The 17,173-nt window shown below is 38.3% G+C and overlaps 2 protein-coding genes across 2 annotated transcripts; both read right to left on the bottom strand.

The window, feature by feature from the left end:
- Window positions 1-1,522: 1,522 nt before the first annotated feature.
- LOC132604317 (uncharacterized) lies at window positions 1,523-13,017 on the bottom strand. The gene is made up of 2 exons (XM_060317773.1): window positions 12,879-13,017; window positions 1,523-2,549 (listed from the first exon to the last, which is right to left on the bottom strand). Exon 2 carries the CDS (start codon window positions 2,136-2,138, stop codon window positions 1,527-1,529), a length of 612 nt encoding a protein of 203 aa, XP_060173756.1. The 5' UTR covers window positions 2,139-2,549; window positions 12,879-13,017; the 3' UTR covers window positions 1,523-1,526.
- Window positions 4,454-4,969, bottom strand: LOC132601930 (uncharacterized). Its single transcript, XM_060314977.1, has one exon. It carries the CDS (start codon window positions 4,967-4,969, stop codon window positions 4,454-4,456), a length of 516 nt encoding a protein of 171 aa, XP_060170960.1.
- Window positions 13,018-17,173: the final 4,156 nt, after the last annotated feature.

Here is a 17,173-nt window from a genome sequence, read left to right as displayed (position 1 = left end):
GCCTTTCCGGTAAATATATTGAGGTCTTATGCAGTGTTTTAAAAGGCGGGGGCGTAAGGCGAGGCGTTTTATGTCTGCCTCAGCGAGGCGTAAGCCTCATGAGACTTTAATTTTTAGTATTTTATAAAATGATATAATTATAATAAATACTTTTAAATTGGTTAAATAACGTAAAAATTTGAAGAAAACAATAAATAAGTGATATATATATATATATATATATATATATATATATATATATATATATACACACACACATATACATACTCCACCCCCACAAAAAAACTAATTAGAACAATCTATTATACGTACTTACAAGTATAAGTGACTGCTCGTTACTTTTTTGAGATAGTAGAAGACAAGATAAATAATTGGAAAAGAACATATATTAGGCATTCTAGCAATAAAAAAAGGTCTTGACTTTTAAATTTAATGTTTCAGTTCCTTTTTAAAATATTTGAGTAATTACATGTTGACTTTTGAAAATTTGGGCATTATACTAAGGACTTATTTAACAAATTTCGTTTTATTTTGAAGAAGTTTTCTGGACTTACGCCCCAACAAAAAAAAACTCGCCCCAAACGCCTAGGCTTACGCCCCAACAAAAAAAAACTCGCCCCAAACGCCTGGGCGTACGCCCCAAATTGCTGGGCGTACGCCTTTGGGGACTTGCGCCCCGACCCATCGCCCCGAGGCATTTTTGGTACGCCCCGCCCCGGGGCTCGCCCCGAGGCTCGCCTCAAAAACGCCTTTTAAAACACTGGTCTTATGTTTCTTCTTTGGAGTTTATTCTTTTCTATTTCGTACACTGAACTTGTTTTTTTTTACAGCTCAAGAATTTGAAGGATGAAGAGTCTATCGTTCAAGAAAGGAGCAAGTTGAAGTACAAGGCGACTTTTATGGTATTAGGGGTGGTTTACAGACAATATCTTATGTATAAATACTGCAATTTTTATTTTTTAGGAGTTGATAAAAATGGTATCATAAAACTTGGATGGTATATCTTTTATTAATTCTTTGTATTAACAATGGATTTTTATATGAATATTAATTATTTAGTATATTTTTGGATGTGTCTGTGTATTATTCAGTTGTATAATTTTTTTTTACAACAGTAAATAGAAATGTGGTCTTTGCAGCTCTTTTACTATTAGTTTATAAGATGGTGAAATGGCCATTAGCGACGGGAAATTTGGCCGTTAAAAGTATTAGTGTTGAATGTAACACACAATTAACGAAAGGAATTTCGGTCGTTTAAAGTACTTGTATTAATGGATTAGTAGTTGTTGTGAAAAACATTTAACGACCGGCTGACATATTAGCGAAGGTAAAATCTGGTCGCTAAAAAGGACATATAGCGATCGGATTTTTGGCCGTCGTTAATGTTCTTTTAACGACCGGACTGAAATCCGGTCGTTAACTTTTAACGTCGAGGCTTTTAACGACCGGCGACAACCGGATAAAATCCGGTGGTTATTGACTTTTAACAACCGGATTTGGACTTTTAATGACTGCATTTCCCCTCGCTAAAGATCTTTTCTCTTGTAGTGTACCTGGGCTCTCGCTCTCTTTCTCTGTCTCTCCAAGCTCTCATCATCCTCAGTCCTTAAAATATCCACGAACCCGGTAGTCTGGAACTCTCTGTCAACCCGTTTGAACACGGCTACCTGAAACTGACGGCATAAGGCAGTAATTAAGCAAGGGAATGGGATGGACCTAGTAGTCTGCCATGCTTTGTCCATAATGTGATAGTACATGATCCGACCCACATTGATGTGCACCCCTGTCATGATACACGCTATCAACACCGCCTTGTTAATACCCACCAAAGTCTCATTTTGGGAAGGCCAGAATCTGCTGCTGATGAAAGATAACCAAAAGTTTGCCTCAATGTTGAGGGTAGCCTTCATAATCCCAACCTTCGGGTGTATCCATGGAGGACTAGTACCCGGAGCCGCAAGAACCTCAGCCAACCAATCCTGTTGACCCTGGACAATATCCTTTCTTATCTTATCCTCGTACTCCCGATAAGGTGTGTCATTATTCCCAAAATATTCTCGATTGATTCCCTCATGGAATATGGGCACCACCACCCGCCGAACCATACGCCCAGTCATCATCACCTTCTTCTTTCCCATAGCCGCCCCCAGATTTGTATAGAACTCTTGGACAATTTGTGGCGCGAAAGTCCCGGGTGATTATGTGAAAATCATCCAGTTCCTTATTCGGAGTTGTTCCATGATCCTGGGGAAATTCTCAGGCAGCCCCTTCAAACTTATTTGCTTTTCCAGGTTGAAGGTGCGTTTGTTGTCATAACGCTCCATCACCCCTGGGTCTTTGAACCTGAGGCCATCTTCATATTTAATTCTTACCGCCAATTGTCGAGCCAATTCAGATGAACTGCGCGAGGCTAGGGTGACAGGCTGAGGTCCGAAGGAGTGGATAACGGTCCCTCAGCTGAGGTTGATCTGTCCAGCCTCCTTTTTCTTTCGGATCTGTTGCTGATGTCCGCTGGGTTTTTCTGAGCAATGGACTTGCCACGAGTCATACTGTACAAGCAACACCTATTAGGAAAACGAAAATGAAAATATTTTTGTTGTTTTTTATTAAAGGAAAGCAATTAGCTAATTTTTTTTTTTTTGAGTTTTTGGTGTAAAAAGAAAGCATTAAACTATCAACGATGCCAGGTGAATTGAAGAAAACTAGGGGTGAATTTGGGAAGTTTGTGGCTGCAAAGAGAGTATGCGGCGCCGCATTTTCAAGTATGCGACCGCATATGCAGTTTGCGGACCCGCAAACTAGCATAAAATATGGACCTCACTGCCAATTTCTTGCTTTGAGTATGCGGATCAAGATGTGGTCACGCATCTCGATCGCATACTCATAGTTTGTACTATCACCACTATCAACCAAAAGCACTAGATACGACGAAGATGCGACTCCGCAAACTCAATATGCGGTCGCATCTCCATCATTTTCCCCAATTTTCACCCCAACTCCCATTTTTCACGTTTTAAGTGAAAAGACACTCAAATCTTCCCCCTAAAGCATGATTGAACTACCCCATATGTCAAACAAACCCCTAACAACCCACAATTTCAAGGATTAAGCATGAAAAATCAACAGTCCTATATATACACAATTTCATATAAACCTAGGGTTTATTTCAAGCAATCAACACACCAACTAAGCCCTAAGGATATGCTATAAGCTCTTGTCATGATTATTCAAACCCATTTTCACATTAAAATCGAAGAGACTTAGTCATACCTTAGAGATTAGGAGAGTGAAGGTGTGTGCACAAAAGATGGTTTTGAAATCCAATCAAAGCAAAACTACCAAGACTTGGAGGGGGGTTGTGATTTTAAGAGGTCGGTTGAGCGTGAAATATGCTTGAAACCGACGATTAATGATAATGGGGGAAGTGCAACATTTGAAATTGAAGAGGGGGAAAGCGAGAATGAGAAGTTCTAAAGCCCTTTTTATACTCTCGCAACTTGCGGTCGCATTCACAGTTTACGGCCCCGCAAACTCTCAGCAAGTTGTTTTACCTGACGTGTCAATCATTTGGCGATGCAAACCTACATGTGACCGCATGTGAGATATGCGGAGCCGCATCAGGCCCGCATACTCGATGTTTTTGCATTGCTCACTGCCCAATCCTGGGCTGAAGTTTGTGGCCGTAAACTCAGATGCGGTCCCGCATATGGGCCCCAACTCCAACTAACTTTAAATTCTCATTTTTCTTGGGTGTTTCAACTCTATTTCCTTGCAACATTGCATCCTACACACTTCAACAAACGTTAAGAAAATGAAAAATGCAAAATCAAAGACTTGGGTTGCCTCCCAAGAAGCACTTGATTTAACATCGCGGCACAACGGTATTAACCATTTCATGGCTCATTGAGGAAGATGACCTCAATAATTTTTGCTTCATTGGGGGAGCCCAAGTAATGCTTCACCCTTTGCCCGTTCACCTTGATTCTATTACCACTTGGGCACACAAGTTCAATTGCTCTATGTGGGAACACTCGGGTGACTTCAAATGGACCCGACCACTTTGACTTCAACTTTTCGGGAAACAACCGGAGTCTTGAATTAAACAGCTCTTCTTGTCATGGTGGTGCTTCATGCGGGCCTTATAGAGGGAATAACTAACATATGCTCTAAAACGGAATTAATCCAACTCATTTAGTTGATCCATCCTCAACTTTGAGGCATCACCCTAATCTAGATTCAACTTCTTTAAGGCCCACAATGCCTTATGCTCAAGCTCTATCGGGAGATGGCAAGTTTTCCCAAACACCAATTGGTAAGGAGACATACCTATTGGCGTCTTGTAAGCCGTCCGATAGGCCCACAATGCATTATCCAACTTTCTTGACCAATCGGTCCAGTTAGCATTCACGGTTTTGGAGAGGATGCTCTTGATCTTCTGATTTGATACCTCTACTTACCCACTCGTTTGGGGATGATAAGGGGTGGCAACTTTGTGCTTGACTCCATATTTCTCAAGAAGATTCTTGAATAACCGATTACAAAAATGAAATCCCCCATCACTAATGATTGCCCTTGGAGTCCCAAACCTTGAGAAAACATACTTCTTCAAGAATGCAGTGAAACTTCTTCCTTCATTATTAGGAAGCGCGACGGTTTCCACCCATTTGGACACATAGTCCACCGCCACAAGAATGTACTTGTTATTGTAGGAACTCACAAATGGACCCATAAAATCAATTCCCCAAACATCGAACAATTCAACTTCAAAAATCGGTATCATTGGTAGCTCATGCCTTCTTAAGATGCCCTCATGCCTTTGACATTGATCATAAGCTTTCACAAAGTCATAGGCATCTTGATAGATTGTTGGCCAATAAAAGTCACTTTGAAGAACCTTAGCCGTCGTCCTTGAGCTACTATGGTGTCCACCAACCGGTGATAAGTGATAAGCCTCAATGATGAGAATCATTTTTACTTCGGGTATGTACCTCCTTATGATGTTGTAGGCACAAATCCGGAATAGATATGGTTCATCCTAATAAGATTTTCGGACGTCACTCAAGAACTTTTTCTTTTGGTGGAAATTCAAATCCTCCGGCATGATATCACTAGCATGATAATTTGCAAAGTCAGCGTACCATGGAATCATATCATATGACCCCGCCATCACTTGCTTATCCGGAAACGATCCATTGATTTCAAGGCCATCTGATGGTCTCCCACCTTTTTCAAGACGAGACAAATGGTCCGCCACTTGATTTTCACACCCCTTTCTATCCTTGACTTCAAAGTCAAATTCTTGCAAGAGAAGGACATCAACCTCGGCTTTGCATCTTTCTTTGTAATGAGGTAACGTAGAGCCGCATGATCGGTGTGTACAACCACATGGGTTCTCAAAAAGTAAGCACGAAATTTCTCAAACGCAAAGACAATGGCAAGCAACTCTTGCTTGGTGACTGTATAGTTCAATTGGGCACCATTAAGAGTCTTGATTGCATAGTAAATTGGATGAAAGATCTTTTCAAAATTTTGGTCAAGCACGACCCCCATTGCAAACCCACTTTCTCATTGGGCACAATGGTGATCCCATCCTTTTTGGGTACACATTGAACCGGACTAACCCATAGGCTATCTGCTATCGGGTACACAACACCGGCATCTAACCACTTGATGATTTTCACTTTAACCACTTCTTGCATATGAGGATTCAACCTTCTTTGGTGCTCAACACTCAGTTCACAATCTTCATCAAGTTGAATTTTATGGGTGAAAATTCTGGGAGGAATTCCTTGAATATCAGCAATACACCACCCATTTGCCTTTTTGTACTTCCTCAAGATCACCATTAGTCACTCTATTTGTTTATCCGTCAACTGGGCGGAGATTATCACCGGTAACATGTTGTTTGGTCCAAGGAATTAATACCTCAAGTGTGAAGGAAGAGGTTTGAGTTCCAAGGTGGGAGGCTCAATGATAGAGGGCTTTGCGGGAGGTTTCTCACGGTTTTCTAGATCAAGATCTAGATTTTTGGGATTGTATTTGTGTGTACCCAACCCCACCAATGCATTAACCGTTTCCTCGAATTCTTGTTTATTTCCCCCCTCATAGTTCATTATAACCGCCGCCAACATCTCACCCATATGTTCATGGTCAACGGTTGTCTCCATATCTTCATCAATTGCATCAATAACCGACATGACACTCATGTCCTCCGGTTGTTTCATTGATTTGCAAATATGAAAAGTGATCTCTTCATCATTCATTCTAAATTTTAAATCACCCCTCTCCACATCTACAAGAGCACACCCCATAGATAAGAAAGGTATTCCCAAGATTATAGGCACTTCGAAATCAACTTCATAATCTAAAATCATAAAGTCAGCCGGAAAGATGAATCAGTCGACTCTCACAAGCACATCATAAATAATACCCACCGGTTTCTTTACGGTTCTATCCGTCATTATTAACCTCATAGTTGTGGGTCGGGGAGTGCCTAAACCCAATTTGTTAAAGATAGCAAGAGGCATCAAGTTGATGCTTGCTCCAATATCACATAAGGCCTTTGCAAATTTGTACATCCCAATTGTGCAAGGAATGGTGAAAGCTCCCGGGTCTTCTTTCTTTTGAACCAAAGCTTTTGTTACAATAGAGCTACAATGATGTGTAACTCCCATTGTTTCAAAACTAGAATGCCTCCGCTTGGTTACTAGATCTTTAATGAATTTCGCATACCCGAACATTTGTTCAAGTGCCTCCACCAATGGGATATCGATTGAAAGTTGTTTCAACTTCTCTATGAACTTGAGAAATTTTCCATTATACACTTTCTTAGCCAATCTTTTTTTTATTTAATTTAAACCTTGCCTCCATTGATCATTGATGTGCAAAAAGTTACAATTTGAGCTTGGCATCCCAAGCTTTCTACATGATCGTTGAGTTGAGACTAAGTATCTAGTTCTATCCAAAAGGTTATCTTTACAAGTGAGATCAAGGTGGTTGTTAGCCAATCTTTGAGGAAATGGAGGAGGAGGTTTAGGAATGGGCTTTAAAGTTTTAGGAACCCTTCTCTACCACTTTCTCGCCTTCCGGTACTTCATCACCTTCGGGAACATATTAAATAACAATGGGCTCCTCAATAGTAGCCCGTTTCTTCTTTATTTCTACTTCATCCTCATTGACCCTGGGCTCTTCAACAATTTTCGCTTCATCAACCAACCCCTTTTTCGTCACCAACTCTTCTTGACCGATTGTTGTCCCACTCCTAGTAGTGATTGCAAGGCATTTGTGTTCATCATTTGCCAGATTTGCAGCCGTGTCACTAGGGAGTGTGCCCTTTTGCCTTTGATTGAGTTGAGCCGAGATTTGGCTTAGTTGTGACTCAATTTGTTTAATGGAAGTGGAATGAAAATTCACCACTTGCACCATTTCTTTACAAAAAGAATCGGTTGACTCCACTTTTTTCAAAACTCTTGATAGCATATCTTCCATTTTAGAACTAGCGGGGTCGCTAGTGGATGGTTGGCTTGAATAGTTTGGTTCCCCTTAGGTGGGACATAAAGATTTGAGCTTCGGTGGTTGTTGTAGCCACTTTGATTGTTGTTGTAACCACTTTGATTGTTGTCCCGACAATGAGAATTCCCATATCTTTGTTCCAACCTTGATTCCCTTGACCTTGCCGCCAAGATCCTTGATTAGGACCTTGGTAATTCGGATCGGAACCCCCCACTTGATTGTTTATAAAGTTGGATTCCTCCTCACACACTTGGAAGCATTGCTCATCTATAGAATCCCTTCACAAGATCCTACCGCATTAACTCGCTTGGAGCCTCCACCCAACACATGTTTCGTGAGATGATCCATTTGAGTAACCAGTTTTGCCATGCCCTCATCTCTCTCTTCTTCCTTCTTGATTGCTTCCCGAGACAATACAATTTTGGAAGGACCTCCTTCAACCACTTTCGACTCCCTAGTGTGCCAAGCTTCGTTGGTCTCAGTCAATTTATCTAGGAGAGCACTTTTTTCATCACGGACCCACACGCATATTATTCGCCATCGATTTTTTGACCGTATCAAGTGACCGATAGAATGTTTGGAGAAGAACGCTATCAGGCAACCCGTGCTTTGGACAACTCTTAACTTTCTTTTGGAAACGAGTCCAAGCCTCGTGTAGAGCCTCAACCGGAAGTTGACAAAAGTTTTTAATTTCGTCACGGAGTTGTAACATCCGGGAATGAGGGAAGAACTTCTTGAGGAACGCTTGAGTCAACTCCGCCCAAGTTGTAATAGACCCGGCTGGAAGATCATCCAACCATGCGGTGGCCTCGCTCGTAAGAGAGAACAGGAAGAGTCTTAACCTAACCGTCTCGATGGAGATATTTGGATGCACATTAATAGTGCAAACCCTATGAAAGTTCTTTAAGTGCCTATTCGGGTCATCCGTTGGTAAACCCCCGAATAAGCCCTTAGTGTTGAGCACGTGCAACATAGTATTGTTCACATGGAAACTCCCGTTTCCTTGAACTGGAGGTGGGTGAATCGCAACTGCACCACCTGGATCCACAATCATTTCATCATTAGAGTTATTATCCCCCATTGCACTTGAGTCAACACAACAACAACAAACGAAAATAAGAAGAGAAATAAAGACTAAAAGTAGAGTTTTACACTAACTGGTAAATTTCTAGATTGTATTCCCCGGCAACAACGCCAAAATTTGATACACTCAAATTATACCTTTAATATTAGAAGTAAGCGGTCGTTGTCAAATATAGAAGCCAACAAGGTTGGGGTCGAATCCCGAGAATATAATGAAGAAATATACTTGTTAAGTGTAACACTCGACTATTAGTCTATATTTCAAGGGACATGGGAATATAATAATGATTGGTTTGAAGTTTGATCATTAATGTCTAAGAGTTGTTGTTATAAAATACAAACTATTGATAAAGAGACTAAGGTTATAGTTCCAATGGAAAGTAATGCACTTGGGTATCAAATCAACTTATTTATATGCGTAGATATAATAGACCATGGGTTACTAAATTCTTACTAAAAGTCTTCCAATCAAATTAGCAAATTTCATCAGTCATCACTAAGCTTTTTCAAGCCTTAGAATGTTGCACATGACAACGCTCATTTAGTCTCAATTAGCTTTCCTATTCCTAACTCAAGCTATTAGATGAGTGTAAAATCCCAAATTATTGCCATTAACTCTTTTCCTAACTTACACTCTCTTTTCCAAACAAAGTGTAAGTAAATAGGCACGAATAATGTTTGCAAACATTAAAAGACATTAAAGATTGAAGTTAATAGAAAACATCTTTAATACATAAAATAGAGTATGAATATGAAACCTAATCACATAATTAACATATTTGGTCCCACAACCTTAGCTAAATGATTTAACTACTCATCTTCATTAAATGCAAAACAAAGATAAAGAAAGCATTCATAATACTTATGATGATTTAATGTAGAAGATGACAAAAATGAGTGTGAGAATGTTCACTACCCAACAAAGTTTGCCTTTAATGCTAGTGGAAGACAAAAAGTGAAAGTGGAGAGAATATTCAATGTTCGTGCACAAAAACCTAGAACAAGTATTTATAGAAGAGGGATAAAAAGTGCACGTTTGGCATTAAATGACGCGATGCGGACCTAGTATGCGGTCCCAACAGGAGTATGCGACCGCATAATGATCGCATCCTCTTCTGTGAAACTTCGTCATGCGGCCGCAAGTTGAGTTTGTGGTGTCGTGATAACGTCCAAATCCACCCTATTAATTAGAATGAGCACAGTCGTATGCAAATATAGTTTATCCAACTATGAATCGAGGTCGATCCCACAGAGAACAATATATAGGCGATTATGAAAAGTAGGAATTATCACTAACAATAGCTATGCCAAACACTTAAAGGTTATTTAGAGAGAAAATTATAACTAATTGTGAAAACGCAAACTAATCTAGAAAGCAAGTAAAATGATCAATGACCACAAGAATGGATACAAAGGAAACTACTCTCAAGTAACGATCCAATGTATTTCATGATTTACAAATATTATACCAATAGTGCACTATTGATCCAATGTACTCAATAGTGCACCAATATTATACCAAGTCAAGAAGGTCCACTTTAAGCACAAAAACATGACTTTGTTTAGTACCAACAATTAATCCAAGACATATGAATCACCATAACTTCTCAAAAAATTCGTTCATTTCAAGAGCTTAAACACCAATTTAATCAAAGTAGCAATCAAGCCATGACACTAAAACTTCAAAATTTATCTCATTATCACAAAACAACTTTTTTTTGTTCATTCCTCTCAATTGGAAAATGGAACAAATTCACAACTCAAATTCTCATGTGCCCTCACACTCAAGAGAGAATCCCACGCTTATAAAATGCAATTCAAAACAAAAATGGGATATGATATGAAAAGAATTAACTCTCTCTCACCCAAAAATGTTCAAATGTGCACAAGTAGTACCATAAGCTTGCCCTTCATGTATTTCTCCACTAATATAGACATACTTGGTTCAAAATCAATTAGGACTTAAAGGGTTGTAATGTAGGCTTTTGGTTAAGGTAGGGACATAATTTGAAAATAGTGACTCAAAACCTCCCTAAGCACTACAATTTTCAACAATCAAAGCACACTTCCTTTAAAACCTTTCCACCCTTTTCTACATCTTTTCATTTCACCACCTAGTTTTCCCATTATTCACAACTCTTTATTCTTCCTTTCCTTTTTCTTCATTCTTTTTGTTGTTGTTTGTTCTTTTTTTTTTTTTCCTTCAAAATTTCAAGGAAGAACACTATTTTTTTTATTTTCACCTTTCAAGCTACTTCCACATCACACTTTACCAACCATCACCTCCAAACTTAAGCTTTTAGCCTATGTTTGCACTTTCAAAACATTTAGGGAGATAGGATGCCAAAAGATAGGTCAATGAAGAACAAAAGGGTAAAGCTTGTAACATGGTTGCCAAAGAAAAGGTTAAAGGCTCAAAAGGGATTGACTAGGGAAAATATGCAAGGGTAAGAAATTAAGGGCACAAAAACGATCCAAGCAAGGCCTAATATAATTTTTCAAACCAAGTTAATCTAGGATTTCGCCTTAAAACACATTCCGGGCAAGTTCTAGACCACAAGTTATGCAAAAGAACTCACAAATAAACCTCACCACACATGGCACATGAAAACCCAAGTAGAATATGTATCCAAAACACAATTGAAACAAATGCACTCAAAAAGTTACTTCTAGTCTAAAGAGACTATTTAGTGAACAAAAGAGCCAAACATTGAGTCTAAAAGTCACAACAAGAATCCTTACTTCAATCATTTTTCTTTTTCAAAATTCAAGAATTCAATATGCCAAGGTTTAAATATGTTGGTATCAAGCAAGCCGAAAATTGGCCAAGGGGCAATTCACACCCCACACCACTTTTATTCCTAAGAAAAACTAAAGAAGCTAGTACTTAAAAAAAAAAAATCATACTAATATAAATATGTAATAGAAAAGAAAAAAAAAAACAAAATAAAGTCAATCTACCAAATTATCATCCATCATGGCATATTGCATCCCATCATAAAATATCTATCAAAATAAAACCTCCCCTACTTAAAAATGTTGCATTGTCCTCAATGTAACTATACAATTAAAGCAAAGTAGAGGGTCTTCCTGAAAAGATGTATCACCGAGATATTATCGCGTTTCTGCTCCTCGAACCATTTTGGATGAACTAGAATCCACTTCTCCGTCAACAAGTACACAAAACAGCCCCCAAAGAAGTTATACTCAATTAAGATAGAATCCAAACTAGTGACTACTCACAACATTCTTGGCTTCGAGCTCCTTTGAGTTCTAGCATGATAACAAGCTTCTACTTACTCCAAGATTTCATTTTTCACCAGAAAATACCAATGTAAGACTAACATCACCAAATAATTTAGTATTACAGCAAAGGAGAGTTTACATCAGCAAATAGCAAACTCAATCCTATCTTAAAGTGTTCATGAACGCTCCACAAAAGATGATGCAAAAGTGCAACCCACAGAAAATTCTACATTTTAACATTCAAAGCACTAAAAAGCATCTCAAAGAAGATTTTTGTAACCCATGAATTGGTAACAAAATCAGAACCATAATTCACCAAACCAAACTTCACATCACTAAACTCCCTCATTGTTTCAAGCTATTTAGAGCAAAGGTCCAATGACAAACAACCAGTAAGTTAGGATCCCACAAGTTCACGAGCAAAAAGACTCAATCCCTACAACTTTACTCCCCAATGAAACTGATTTCGAACCCCAAATAAGAATTTAGCAGCTCAAAATCTCAACAAGAACTGAAACATTGTAGGAATTTATTGAAACAAGAGTTCAAACAAGTATAAAACTCATGAATGACGTTGCTGCTTAATCTCATTTCAAATTACTCTCCCGACGAAATCATCACGTAATCTGAACAAAAAAACTATAAAACCAACTAGAACTACCCCGCAATTACTTATATGCATTTCCTAATATCGGTCGGTTACTCAGACTTCACCGACGAATGAAATTCACTCTCCGACAATTCATCCAACAGTTGCGTGCATCACTTTAACCAAGCTGTTTGTGACACTTACACAATAGAATTACCCTCCCAATTTAATGGGAATTATACTTCAACATACTAACACAGCAAAAGATACCAATTCATGAGGCAATTCAGATTTCGAAATCAAAATCAAACACACTTCTGCCCTATTAAGAGACAATCTATACTTGGGGAATGGGAGAATGGGTCATAGATAGACAAGCAGACGATCGGAGAGATGGAGAAAAGGCGGGGAGAGATAGACGAGGAGAAAGAAATAGAGAAGAACTTACCTGAATGCTGAGACGGTGCGAGAGATGCAGGGGAGTCTTGACACGCTGCTTTTGTTGAAAGAAGGGGAAAATAAGGGAACGATTTTTTTTAACTGCAAAAGTGAAACACTTGCCTGGGGCTGGGGCTTTAAGTCCTCAGCAGGACCATTGCCTTTAATATTTGCACAAGCCTTAGGATCTTTTATATTTAGACAAAGTCTCCAGCAGTTTTAGGCTTTTAGCACAAACTGTGCACTACAAAAATCTTCCACATCTGAAACTTAATAATCATGGCACCAAAATGAAGGGTTACACCACTCTTAACTTATTTGAACAGTGCACATTGTGGAATTGTATCAAAATTTATGCTACCAAAAGAGAATTGGACTCTGCACTTTGTGGAATTGGAGCATGTGTATTTTAAGAGAATGTTTGCACTCTGGTAACATAAAGTATGCTTCCACTCTAACACCCCAACTCATGTCCAAATAATTTCAAAAATTGTGAAACTTGGTTGATTGACTAAAAATAATAAAAGAAAATTATCTAACAATTAAAAATGTAAATTAAAATTAAAAATAAAGCAAATATGGGTTGCCTCCCATAGAGCATCGTATTTAACGTCGTGGCACGACGTATGTCAACCTTACCACTTTTCTCTCCACTTTGAGGATATGAATTGTCGTCTCAACTTTGAATCAAGATTACGATGACGCTCATGGGCGGTGGTAATAAAGCAAAAAGGCCAATTCTCGGGTATCGTATTTACACTTTTTGACCTTCAAGTGAGGGAGAGGGATGTCATTTTGTCGTTTTGGCATGACAAATTCCAAAATGAAAACGTCTTGTTCTTCATCTCCAAAATCTTCCACATGCTTGGCTGGTTCAATTTCTATATCACCCGCCAAGCACAATGTTGAAAAATGGTTAGAATGTGGTCTAATGCGCTCAAATTCCAAACTTGCATGAATTTTGACATCCTCGCCCAAAAATGAACTAGAGTCTTCAAAAACTATTTTGTGGACCTTTTTATGCAACTCTAGTATCGTTTCTTCAACTTCAGCACCTTGCATTATTGTTTTTGTTGGTCGGTTGGCAATCCACCATTGCCTCTTGAAAATCAACCTTGACCTCTTCTTCATTGAAAATCAACCTTGACCTCTTCTTCATTGGAAATCAACTCAAAACTATAATCCATGGCCCCTTGATATTGAGCATCACATGCTTCAATTTTTGCATTCAATTCGGCCTCCAATTTCCGAATAGCAATTTCAAGTAGCTCCACTTCTTGACTTTGCTCAACATGCAATTTTAGAAATTCTTCCATCATCTGTGAAAAGTCTTCACGGTGATCCCCATAGACTTCAAGTTGTTGAGCTTGATTCATTAGCTAATCTTTGCTCAAAATTTCCATTTCGTCAAGTTTTCTTCATTATGAGAATCGTCCAAAGCTTGTAAAAATCCTAAGATGGTGAAATCCATGTTTTGGATAGTTTCATCATCTCTATATTGAACTACTTCCCACCATTTGGCCACAATTTTCCAATATTTTTCATTTCTCCCCATAACATTTCCTCAATTTCCTCTTTTCGATTGTTGGAGATTTCTTCTTTATGACTTGGCTCATTTTCTTCAAGTTGAACCACTTCTTCAATTTCACAACTCTTGTTGTGGTCACAAGAATTTTCGGGCTCATCTTGTAAATTTGAAATCTCTTCTTCAACTACTTCATTTTGAGGAATAGGCACATCCATGGAAATTGAAAAAATTTCATCCTCAAGTGATTTGTTCATTTCCAAAATGGATTGCCGGACGAGTTCTCGCTCTTTCTCCCTTTCCCGGTCAAAGTATGCTTGGAGCAATCCTATGACACCTTCATATCTGGTACTCTGCCCTTCGTTTGCCATACCATTGTTCCTATCAAACTCAAAAGCACAACAAGTATTTTCGTTAGAACAACTTCGGGGAGGGGAATGAAAATAATTAGGACAATCACTCCAATGTCCATTTTGACCACCACATATATTACAAATATTCCCGTCATAGGATTGAGACGGTGCACACATCTCTCCCGGGAGCATTTTCACAATCTTGCCAAAAGTGGGGTCCTCCATAATATGGACATGGGTCATCAAAATATGGATTGCAACCATCAAACCCATTTTCATTCCAAGATGTCATAATGACACAAGTAAAAAAAAAATTATCACAAAAATAACAACTAACACAAAGAAACAGGAAAAATCACAAACACATATTCACAAATTTGGATAAAAGCAAGTAAGCTTAAATTCCAAACTAACCCAAATACTCCAAATTGTTCCCCGGCAGCGGCCCCATTTTTGATAACGTCCAAATCCACCCTATTAATTAGAATAAGCACGGTCGTTGCAAATATAATTTACCCAACTATGAGTCGGGGTCGATCCCACAGAGAATAATATATAGGCGATTAGGAAAAGTAGGAATTATCACCAACAATAGCTATGTCAAACACTTAAAGGTTATTTAGAGAGAAAATTATAACTAATTGTGAAAACGTAAACTAATCTAGAAAGCAAGTAAAACGATCAATGGCCACAAGAATGGATACAAAGGAAACTACTCTCAAGTAACGATCCAATGTATTTCATGATTTACAAATAATGGTGAGTTTATATTACTTAGCCACGGTTATATTACTTAGCCACGGATAATGACTCTAAATTAGCTTCTTCCGAAGACTAACTAGACTACCTATTGAATACCCCTAAAGCAATTAGGAGCATTAAGAACACCCGAATTTGGCTACAAGTGGTGTCGCCTATCCCTAGGTCGATTTCCATTAGATGAGGGTTAACACCCCAAATTCTTGTTAATTATTCTTTCTCAATCCCGAGTTTGCCTCTTTCGAGTTTAAACCGAAATAAATGGGCGAGTGCTAGGGTTAGCAATTCCCTTGAGAAACATTAAAGAACAAGAATAATTAAAACAACATTAACTCACTTCATTAGGAATAAAAATCATTCAATATATAAGCAAAACAAGAGTTTCAATCCAAACTTCAACAATGTATACTTCCATAAACAAGGTTCAAGTATAGAAATGAAATACTACACACTTAGATACTCAATACATAGCAAAGGATTGAAGAAATGAGTAAAAGAGTAAGAATTTCTCATCAAAGTCTTCAAATCTTCAAATCTTCAATCCCCAAGTATGGGTGTAAGAACCCTAGTCTCCAAAAGTTGTGTTGAAATGGCCAAAGATGATCATAAAATCTCGTAAGTGTTGCTTTTATAGTTCCCAAGAATTCCCCAATAAAAAGTGACGAAAATGGCCTTCAAATTTCAGATTTTCGGATTTGCATTTCCAGCTCTTTTTTGCACTTTTAGTCAATTTTCTCATTTTCTTCAATTTGACTTCTTTTTGACTTGATTTCTTTCCGATCACTTCTCAAGCATGTAAAACCTATAAAATTGAAGCAAACAATATTAAATGCACTATTTTCTCAATCAAACAAGTCAAAAGTCCAAGATTAAAGAAGAAATAAGTTGGAAAATACCAACTTATCATGCTGCATATTCTTCGCAACCTTGTGCATTTTGCTCCAATCACTGGTTGTCCTGAGGTGGAGTATGCGACCGCATAACTGAGTTTGCGGTACCGCATACCCGTTGCATACTGCTGTATTTTAACAACCTCTCTGAAAATTCTCTGTCTTTAGTACATATTCAGCTTTTTTCCTTCTTTTTCTGTCATTTTGTCCCTTTTGTGCCCTTGACTCACACAACCTGAAAACACACCACAACCTAATAGAAATACAAAAAAAATACTTAAAAAGACTCCAAAAAAGTATAAGCATTGGATGTAAAAAAACCTAAAATACAGGACTCATCAGACCACCCAAATCAGTACAAAATATCAGTTAGTCTTATCAAACAACTCAAATAATTAGAAACAATCAAAAATACTTGCACCACATTAAACAGAGACCAAATCATAATCTAGTTTCTTTAGATTTCCCTTTTGCTTTTCTTTCAGGATAGTGGCAGGTATGCCTGTCAACCGGTTCCAACCGGAACCGGACCGGTAACCGGTTAGGAAACCGGCCGGTTCCGGTTCCAAAACCGGAACCGCCTAACCGGTTCCGGTTAACCGGTTTGAAGGTCCAAACCGGAACCGGTCCGGTTTGGACTCGTTAAATTTTTTTTTTTTTTTTTTTTTTTTTGTATTATATATATATATTATAGTATTTATTTGTATATTGTAGGTATATTTACATATGTTATACAATTTTATAATTAAAGTTTAAATATTTACTGACTAACAGCCTA

The sequence above is a fragment of the Lycium barbarum genome, chromosome 7 (genome assembly GCF_019175385.1).
Source record: "Lycium barbarum isolate Lr01 chromosome 7, ASM1917538v2, whole genome shotgun sequence".
In the NCBI taxonomy this organism is placed as follows: Eukaryota; Viridiplantae; Streptophyta; class Magnoliopsida; order Solanales; family Solanaceae; genus Lycium; species Lycium barbarum.
The sequence above is the reverse complement of the archived record's forward strand: the minus strand, read 5'-3'. Positions and strand labels throughout refer to the sequence as shown.

What these genes read in the sequence shown, in the direction of transcription:
- LOC132604317 (XM_060317773.1), bottom strand. Translation starts at nt 2,138, where the DNA reads ATGGGAAAGAAGAAGGTGATGATGACTGGGCGTATGGTTCGGCGGGTG.
- LOC132601930 (XM_060314977.1), bottom strand. Translation starts at nt 4,969, where the DNA reads ATGATTCTCATCATTGAGGCTTATCACTTATCACCGGTTGGTGGACAC.